The sequence below is a fragment of the Apteryx rowi genome, unplaced genomic scaffold (assembly GCF_003343035.1).
Source record: "Apteryx rowi isolate R43461 unplaced genomic scaffold, aptRow1 scaffold_145, whole genome shotgun sequence".
Lineage (NCBI taxonomy): Eukaryota > Metazoa > Chordata > Aves > Apterygiformes > Apterygidae > Apteryx > Apteryx rowi.
Genome location: NW_020447697.1, coordinates 1697990 through 1707979, shown reverse-complemented (window position 1 = coordinate 1707979; position 9990 = coordinate 1697990). Strand labels below are relative to the sequence as shown.

The 9990-nt window shown below is 43.7% G+C and overlaps 1 protein-coding gene across 1 annotated transcript in view; it reads left to right on the top strand.

Moving 5' to 3' along the window:
* The first annotated feature begins 1982 nt into the window (after positions 1-1982).
* Positions 1983-9990, top strand: part of ACVR1 (activin A receptor type 1) — a 37509-nt gene continuing 29501 nt past the window's right edge. Inside the window, exon 1 of the mRNA XM_026058295.1 lies at positions 1983-2056. Within this exon, the coding sequence (XP_025914080.1) occupies positions 1990-2056 (67 nt within the window). The 5' untranslated portion in view covers positions 1983-1989. The remainder of the gene's footprint in view (positions 2057-9990) is intronic.

Below are 9990 nucleotides of genomic sequence, written 5' to 3'. Positions count from 1 at the left end.
GCCCAGTTCCACTGCGGCTGCAGGCCGGCATCATTAAAATCAAAGTTTTCTGCCTGTGCTCTTTGAACCGTTGATGTGCTGAAAGAAGGAGGGCATGTCTCATGAGCCACCTTTGTCTAGGCTTGCAGAAGTTATCTGGACGTAAGGTCAAGAAAAACGCTTGTGTAGGCTGTTAAGGCAAATGAAACGGAGCCGTGGCTGGGGTAGCTGAGAAGGATAATATCGCTCTCATGCTCCCCTCTTAAGTGACCCGTAAAACTAACTCAGAATATTGAGACAACTAACTGTTTTCTGGGATAGCTTTCTTCCAGTTTAAACTTCTTTATATTTGATTACTTGATGGTCGCACAATATCTAACTTTATTTCACTGTGTTTCCAGCATAATTGCTGAGAGCTGAATAATAGTGTGTGTTAAGAATGAGTTGTAATGTATTAAGAATGAGGAAGACAAAGTTACCTGGTTAATGGGTGTTTAAAAGTGAGAGCTTCACTTCTTCTAGAAGTTGGAGCGGCTCATGCTGCTTGATCCGCTCTGCGGCAGAGAATCTCTGTGAGAGCTAAAACTCCATATACTTGAGTTCAGAAACTTTTTATCATCTTAACTGATGATGGAGAGATTCCTGAAATGTTTTTCTTCTGCAAAAACAAATCCATGTCAGGAAAGAAATACAAAAGTAAATGGCTTGGCTTTAGTCATGAAGCACTTAAGCGAGCTGATGAGCTAATGATTTAAAAAGGCAACAACAGAAGATTTCTGTAAGGGAAAATGATAATACCAAACTTTTTCCAAGTTTCATCTGCTCCATTAGAGCTAAGTCTGAAAAACTGACTGCGAATACTGTTCCATAAGAAGAATGGTAATCGCTCTGTGCCTTGGCCGAAGAGCCCGTCTCCGCTCCAAGTGCACCGCTTGCCACCTTTGGCTGGAGCTGTCCGATGCACCGTTGGGCCAGAGAGTCCCCACTGGAATGAAGCGGCACAGGACCGGGGAGATCTCCCAAATTATCCTGTCCTGCTTGTCGCATTGGATCCTCCTTGTAAACTGATAAAGACCAGTCGATCATAGTTTCCGTTCCTTCATAGTGGTTCTCATTTTAGTGGAGAGTTTAAGAGATTGCTGTGGAAAACTTTCTGTTCAGAAGCCTTTTCAACCATTCTAACTTCAAAGTGAGAAGAGGACCATTTATTTTTTGTAAAGACCAAGCAGCATGAGAAGTATGACACAAGCAAATTCACTCCTTTATTTACCTCTTTTAGACAGAGTGTGCGCCTTCACTGGCGTGCTGGAAACACCCGGAGTTTCCACACAGGATGCAGTAGCCTGTCCTTGATAATAGAGACATGAAGCTGGGTCACTGAAAGGAAAACCCTTGAAAAAGCAGCATAAAACTGGAAATTACTCTTCTAAGAGTGGTGTCCCTTAAATACAGCTTGCTCTTTTTCTTCCCATCTAGCAACTCTCTCTGCTGGTTAAAGAAAGTTGTTTGGAGTTTTCTGGCTGAGATCTTTGTTTCCCCTCAAAGCCCAAATAATATGCAGTTTTACAGAACCTTAAGTTCACAGTAATTTAACTCTCTTAAGACCTGTTTTAAAGAGCAAATCCTCTCTATTTTATGTCCGACTGCTTGCTACTGAGAGAGAGATAGTGCTTTCCTATTGGCATGCTTGTAAGTTTGCACTGTAGTTGCAAATGATGTTTCTGTGGCTCTTCCAAAAAAAAAAAAAAAAATCACATTTACAAAATCGCAGTAAATTATGAATGTTATAAGTGGAGGAAACTACTTGTTTAGGAAACAAGGCACAATAAAAATGAGACCACTGAAATTCAGTTCTGAGTTTTGTGTAAGAAATTGGTGAAAGCGTTGATAAACCTTGATTTTTGTGGGGGTGGGGGAATGGTTACATTTTAAGAGCGGTCACTTTAAAAGGTATCTGATAGTGAAAGTGTGCACAGCGCTCATGTCTTTCTCTCCTTCTGCAGATCTACGATGCTAGATGGAATTATGATTCTTCCTGTACTGATCATGATGGCTTTTCCCTCCCCCAGCCTGGAAGGTAAGTGATGTGTGCGGTCACGCTGGCTGCTGCCGAAGGGACTCGGTTTAGGCGCAGGCTTCGCTGTTGGAGCTGGCTGGCGCGGTCCGTGGCACTGTGCTTATTTCACAAGCTGGCTGCATAGGCAGAGTCTTCTCGGGAATGAGACCTTTGCTTCCCATTTCAGGTTGCCTCAAAGGATATTCATTGCCCATTTACATATAAAACGCACAGCGTGTGCGATTGGCGTAGTGTCTTGCTGGGGCCTGGGCAGCGAAATGGGAAACCCCATCTGAATGGCAAATTACGGAGCTATGTAATGGCTGGACCTTTCTAGCCCGTGGGCCAAAGTGCAGTTCTGCTGCCGGCGTTTGTAAAAGCGAAGTTGTTCTGTGGGAGGGCCCTTTTATTTGGGGTATTTGTTATGAAGTTTGGTAACTTATCCATGACTGCTCCCGTAAGGTCTTTGAATATTCAAAGTGAGTTTTTTTTATACATTGTTATGTAGGTGTATGAACACAGACGTTTTATGACACACAGTGAAGCTAGGGTTTGCCTCAGCAAAATGGGAGAAGAGCATGCTTTCTGCTGCCATGGAGAGGCAGTGATAGTTCATCTGAAGGTTTTTTGGATGTTTTGTGAGATGACCTCATGAAAGATGCCTCCTTGCACCCTTCAAACAACTTTTTTTGGTCGTTGTTGAATAAAAGTTTTCTGCGCAGTTGCATGGTTTTCTCAGTTGTAAATGCATTTTGTTAAGTGACTTGAGAGGTATATGTAGTGTTTGTTAAAGGCATACCCACGATCTTTTTCTCATTTATCTGGTCAGAGCTCTTTCTGAAATACTCTGTTGCAGTGTGTTATTTTCAGTATTGATGCAAATAAAAGGCAGGATATGTTAAACGCAAAGTTAGAGAGGAAGGTGAAAGGTGGGAAAAAAAAATGCACACTGATTTAGTGGTTCACTTTAGTCATGTCTGTGAATAGGAAATTCTAAGAAAAAAACTTACAAAAAAGGAGGATCCTTGGACAGGTATTCAATGGAAATCACTGTATCTTATTGATACAAAAAAGGAGGGGTCAATAGCTGTCATTGCTGTACCTTCTTATCACAGCTGAACTATAGCTATCTGCTTCTCAAAAATATTTTTTCAGGCTTTCAGAGCTGCTTTTATTAAAAATCTTAAAACCATCTGCTTTTCACATCCTTAATATGAAGAGCAGTAAATGGAGAAGAGAAAAATACAGGAAACATGCATGTTGAATTTTAATTTTTCAGTTAATTTCACTTGCATAGTGTGCATAATTATACACTGGCACTGCCTGCATAGTACAGACTATAGAACAAAATTATCAAACCACTATACCCTTCCCAAGCTACCCTACAGATGTTAAAATCTTAGCTGTTATTTGACCTGACTCCTCCTAAAAAAGGAAACTGGGTTTTAGGACTTAATCTTTTTGTTGAAGAAATGCCAATAAGTTATCAGCAAAAGAAGAATTACTAAATCCATGCTGGAACTTTCTTTTTCTTTTCCTTCCCTGGAAATGTCTGTGCTACTAAAACTGGAGGTATATAATCATGCTTAATCTGGGAACAAAGGCAAAACTGGACCAGATGTGCTGCTGGAATGAACTTTGGAAAGCATTTGGGGGGGGGGGGATGGCAGGAGCGTGTAAAGAGAAGAGATTGCAGATACCATATTCTGACTGTCACAAATGTCCAGTTGGCATAGGCTGAGGAATAGTTTCCTGTTCATGATGTGTCCAGTTCTGGGCTCCCCAGTACAAGAGGGATGTGGCACTACTGGAGCAAGTCCAGCGAAGGGCTACTAGGATGATTAGGGGACTGGAGCATCTCTCTTAGGAGGAAAGACTGAGCGAGCTGGGCCTGTTTAGCCTGGAGAAGAGAAGACTGAGAGGGGATCTTATCAACGTGTACAAGTATCTGAAGGGAGGGTGTCAAGGGGATGGAGCCAGACTCTTCTCAGTGGTGCCCAGCGACAGGACACGAGGCAACGGGCACAAACTGAAACACAGGCAGTTCCATCTGAACATGAGGAAAAGCTTCTTCACTGTGAGGGTGACAGAGCACTGGAGCAGGTTGCCCAGAGAGGTTGTGGAGTCTCCTTCTCTGGAGATATTCAAAAGCCGCCTGGACGCGATGCAGTGCAGCGTGCTCTAGGTGACCCTGCTTGAGCAGGGGGCTTGGACTAGATGATCTCCAGAGGTCCCTGCCAACCTCAACCATTCTGGGATTCTGCGATGTCAAACTGCAGTGCAGAGGGAAAGCTTGCCCAGTAGCATTTTTAAAGCAGCATGTTTTTGGGTCTGCGTTTCCCTCCCTGATGGTAGGGTTCCTGTGAAAGTCTTTGTAGAAGAGACATATCTGTCCTACTTTTTCTTTTTTTGCTGTATTCCTTCCCTTCTCCTTCCCCCACACTTCCTGTGGTGAATTTTTGTCTTTTTCTGTTGGGCAGCTACTTGTCTAATGCACGTAAATAATATTCCTGTTCTCCCTTCCCATGTTTGCTGGTAGTAATGCTGTTGTACTTCCTTAGCAAATATTTTTTTGCTTTCGAGTTGGTTATATAGAGGTTTGGGGGAGGGAAGGGGAAATATCTGGTAGACTCCTCAGCAAAATTTTGTTTCCAGCTCTTCATCTAGATTCTTCAGATGTCTTCAAGTGCTGTTTAGTGCCTGCGAGTTAGCAGCCTGTGCAGGGCTAAGCGCGGAGGCAGACCTGCGTTTGCAGTGAGTTCCGAGGGGGGATGCTCCTGCGGAGACCCTTTGAGGGGGAGGCGAGACGGTACCCTGCCGCCTGCTAGCAGGTCGTGGAGACAGGTCTTGCCCTGCCTGGGAGCAGACAGCTGGGCCGCTGGAGGCCGTGTCCCGCTGCTTTCCAGAGGCAGCTGCAGGGGTGCCCTTGCTCCCTGTGCGCTGACCCCTGGCCTCTGCCTGCAGCCTAAGGATGGTGGTCTCTGGTAGTTCCTGCATTTAGAGGCAGATGTTACCTTGCCTGTAACTGGTAAAATTGGTGACCACAAGTTCTATGGCAAGCGCTGAGTTTTCTTTCTTCTAATTTCAAGCTGAATCAAGTCCCCAACCAGCTCATAATGAACCCGGCTTGTAAGCCCTTATTCCAGAGGGGTTCATGGGAGTTGGGGTCCCACTCCGGAGCAGCCAAGTTCTCACCGACTGTAAGCCAGCGGTCCTGTACCACATGCAACGCCGCTGCCAGGCCGGCACTGGTCCTGGCGCCCGGGGTCTAGCTGTCCCGGCAGGGTTTGGGGCCTGCGTCCCTGAGCCGAGCTCCGAGACAGCCGAGGAGCGACCCTTACCGGGGCCTTCCAGCTGGGCTGTTGCAGGATCGCAAGGAAAGGCCCTGTGCCGGAGTTGTTTCTGGACCGTATTCACAGTTTTCTTATGGAGAGACCTCCTCTTGCTTGTGTCACCCGCGGGTTGTTCAACAGGCGAGCTCTTGGTGACCTGCAGCGGATTCGTACTATTGTGCGCGTCCCGGCTGCAGCACGTTCTTTGCGTTAGCTACACAGGGATGGCATTTTCCTGGTTCGGTTTTGTTTAGGTTTTCCTCAGGCTGTCTTTGGAAATATCCTTTCTGACAGTGTAGCTGTGCTTCTAGGGACACAGGAATGTTTTTGCGCATGCTTTTTTTCTGTTTTTTTTTTTAATGTTGATATTTTGAGGAGAACAGCTGTTTGTTGTCTTCACTTTGATATATGCACAAAATAAGGGGGGGGAAGCAAAGTCTCTGGATTTTTTTTATCTTACTGTATTTACCACAGATCAGACCATTTCCTTTCACTAGAATTGGACTAGAAGATTCTTGCCCTCTTTCATGGTTGAGTTAAATGTCTGGACATACATTAGAGCAGTGTCTGGGTGCAGACTCTGTATTGATCTTGGGCTTCAGAAGACAGGATTAGATATGAGCTTATTGTTTGTTGTTTCCCTGAAATGGCTAAGTGTCATAGAGCGAAGATAACGTCACCAAAAGAAAGTCTAATATAAAGATAAATGGACTTCAAAGAGATTTTAATTTTTCCTTGTCTGCTTCGCTTCATCTTCAATTCATTATATGTAGCCCTAATAGATCTCACCTCTTTGCCTTATCCTAGTCATTTAAGAAAGAAAAAGAATATTTCTGCCTTTTTAATATTATTTGGCCTTGAGTGTGAGATTTTGTCCTACTGGAAACTTCCTCAACTTTCTTATTTCAAAGAATATTGAAACAAGCTTCACATATGATTAGTAATGTTTTAGTTTGGTTTCAAGGTTTCCCATTTGAAAAGAATGATCCTACTCAGCAGGTGGTGACACTCTCGGACCCTAGTGGCAAGCGTACAAAAAGGATGATAACCTTAATATGGCTCTGCGTGGTCGTTGGTGCCGGTGCCCGAGCCCCTGTGGTTCTGGAGGCTGAACTCTGCTGTGCCTCTCCGAGGTTAGCTGATGATCGCAGTGTCTGTGCATGTACAGTATGCGGTCGCGGAGGCATGACAGCTTCCTGCCGCACAACTGCGGGCTGTAAAAAAACAGTCTGCTGGTGGGTCTTCTCTCTCCTCTTGTTGTACTTGGAGATCTCCTCCTTTTTTGCTTTACTGAACTCTTCGGTAAAGAGGGAGTTAATTAGATGGAATCACTTCTATTAAATTTGCACCGTTATGAAGTCAGATCTTTATGAACTAAGGCCCATTTTGTCTATCGCGTTTAATTTCGTCAGTCCTTGGCCACCTGGCTCTTTTTCTCAGGCCCATATTAAGAGGTCCTGCACCGCCATGTGAGTTGTCCCTTTGAGGTGTCAAGTGTGTGTATGTGCGCACACATGCAATTTTTATTTTTATCTGCAAAATGAAATTTCTGTAAGGAAGGGCATGTGATGATAGTACACTTAGAGCATTGCTGGAAGGAAATGATTTGATATTGTGAAAGCCATTCTTTAAGACATATAATAAGTAGAGACTGTGTCTTTAGAGAGAAAATTGACTCTTTCTTATTACTATAGTTGTTTTTACTATTTTATGCAGTTATTGCAGTGCCTTATTTGATGACTGTATCACTCACATAATGTAGGCATTCTATTCAAGCCAAATTTAAGAGACTTGAATGTTGCTCTAGTGTTTAAAAAAAAAAAAAAAAAAAGTGGCCAAGTGCCTATTTTACTAGCTGTTGGATGGAAAATGAATTGCCATTCTAAATGTAAAGAGATATCACCCCAAAATTAAGATATAGTACCAGAGAAATCAGTTACATATGTTTTCTTAGAAATTAAAACTTTGATATGCTTCCAAGCACTTAAACAAAATGTTTATAATCCAGGAATTGGATACAACATATGAAATAAAACTGTCTAGTTTGGAACTGATCATGTAAAATAACATTTTCACAGAGAAGCAAAAACCTTGTGTTTGCTTCTTTACCAATATGCATGTCTGTAGTTATCCCCAGTTCTCAAAATCTTATGTTGTCTTGTGGGCATCCGTGAATATGTGGGTTTCATTAGTAGTAACTTACAATTTAAAGACTGAAGGCTTGTGTACCTGCACCTAGGAGCACCGTATCCAGCATAACGTATTCAGTGCAGTCATAAAAAGGAGGTCTTTGAAGATAAACATTGGAAATCCCATTTTATTGATTAAAATGTGGAGTATCTGAGTTCTTGTTCTGTTTATATACCTAAATAATTCACAGTGATACATGGGGCACTGTAATTACTGTCTTTCACTAAGTAAATAAGCAAACAAAGTAAAGGAGCTCCAGTTTTGACACTTTCATAGTAATAAGCAATAAACTATGTGTGAAACTAAGTTAGACATAAAGCTCTGAGAAGTTAATGCAAATCTCTGCATCTCTGTTTGGCCAGTCAGATTTTTTTTGCGTACACAATAAATTATATGGACCAAAAGTGCAGTGATGAGCCTGTGTATTACGAAACAAAAATCTATGCAGTGAATGTGTTTAGGTAATGAAAGTATTTTTAAGTTTGGCTTCTTGCCTGCTTATGCTGCCTGGCTGCTTGCTGCGTGTGTAGTTGGCCTGACTGCATTCCGTGCCTGGAGCTGTTATTGGGTAAGCGTGTGTGCGTTTGGGGGGGTTAATCCGTTTCAGCCATCTCTCTCGACTGCAGCTGGCCAGTGGCATTTGGCGGTCATGTCTGCTCCCCAGACTTGCTAGCACAAACACGCTCGTGAGGGCTGCGGAGAAGTATCGCTCGACGCAACTGTGCCTCCGACGTGGATTCACCATATGCCAACAAAACCATGCTGTGCCAGCGCAGCTGGTTTCGCTTGGGAGAAGTGAGGCTAGATTAAACAACCCTTCAAAGTTGGCTTTGTGCATACTGAGAACGCCTTGTTGCTATAGTAGAGCATTTAGCTTGTAAGTATTCACTGAAGCATCTCCTGGCTTGCATGTGGTGCCTTTCTCTAGCCCCAATCCCATCGTAGCCGGTGGCCGGCTGAGGCTGGAACAGCAGCGATACAGGGCTTTAGCAGGTTTTGCAGTCTGAATAAACTTTTGTGCTGGAGTAAAATTCAACCTATTCTTAACTGAGTGTGGCATTGCAACAGCATTAATGAAGAAAGTGCTGGCAGGTACATTGGCAGTACACCATGGAGCTGGAAAACCTACCAAGTAAGCAAAGAAGCAGTTTGGGCATAAGGAATAATAACTGCCATGAAGGAGAGTTTCTCCCTTTCCAGTCCAGGAGTTCTTCAGTTCTTTGCCAGATTTTTAAACAGTGGATAACTGATTTGTATTGGTCTACAAACACGCCAGGATCTGTAGTGGTTCACACGTGTGTATATATAGTCAAGGTCACTGCATCTTCATGTTCTGTTAAATGGATCCACAACCGTTGTCGTGTTAGATCACTTAGCCTACCTCGAGCCTAGAGCAGCCTACAGAAGAGGAAGGGTAGCGTGCTTAGAGTTGCATTGCGCTGGTTTGTTGCTCTTCAGGGATGTCAGCTCCGCTCTGCGTGGGCAGGTTAACAGGCCTGTGCGCTTGCAGTTGCTTCTTGACCCCTTCTGGCACTGTAGGAGCTCCACGAAAAGGTTTGGCCAGAACTGTTCCCCTGGCTTTCCTGAAGCTTCCTTGGTCTTGAAGGGCCCTAGGGTCAAGAGAAGAGGGAAACCAGCTGGAGCAGGCTGCAACCCAGATGAATTTTCTTTGCGGAGTTAGCGTGGCTCCTGGATTGTAGGTTGTCCTCCTCTGTCTATGTAGTAGTTGTTTTTGCTGTTACTAAATACTTGAAATGGCCGTTACTGCAGCCTGCAAACTTCAGCTTTTTCCTAGCAGACCAATGTGTGTTAATGGCAACAGGAATTTTTTCCTTGCTGGAGGGACCGAAATCCTTGCTACCCGAAGGGCTGTCCAGTGAAAGCTGTCCTTACCAAACTTGTGGCGCTCGGACTCCGAGGCAGATCGTGACTACAACTTGGAAGAAAGTCTGTTACAGATCTTCGGCTTTAAATGCCTTCAGGGGCTCCAACAAGAGGAACCAAGATTAAGGGCTTTTGTTTTATAACACCAGTTGTCTTTTTCTGCTGTTGTTGTGCGAGAAGAGGGAGCAAAACATTGATTATAGGAATCTGTTTGACCAAAAAACCCAGACCAAACCAAAAAAACCCCCTAGGTTTATATATGCCTGTACTTGAAATCAATGTGATAGACCCTGTCTGATTGCAAACTTCCCCAAGTTAGTTTTTACTTTAGCAATTCAAAAATGGAAAATTATATTTGTTCATTGTGGGAGGAGGGGAAAAGCAAAGGGAAAAAAGCTGAGTTATGTTCCCAGTGGGCAGACTCTAATGATAGGCTTGAAAAAGTCAAACACATGTTACACTCGGCTGCTATTTTTAGGAACGTCTCCTGCGTTTGTGGTTGGAAGTTTTTCTTGCGTGCTAGAAAGAATTGAAGAAGAGTATGTAAAC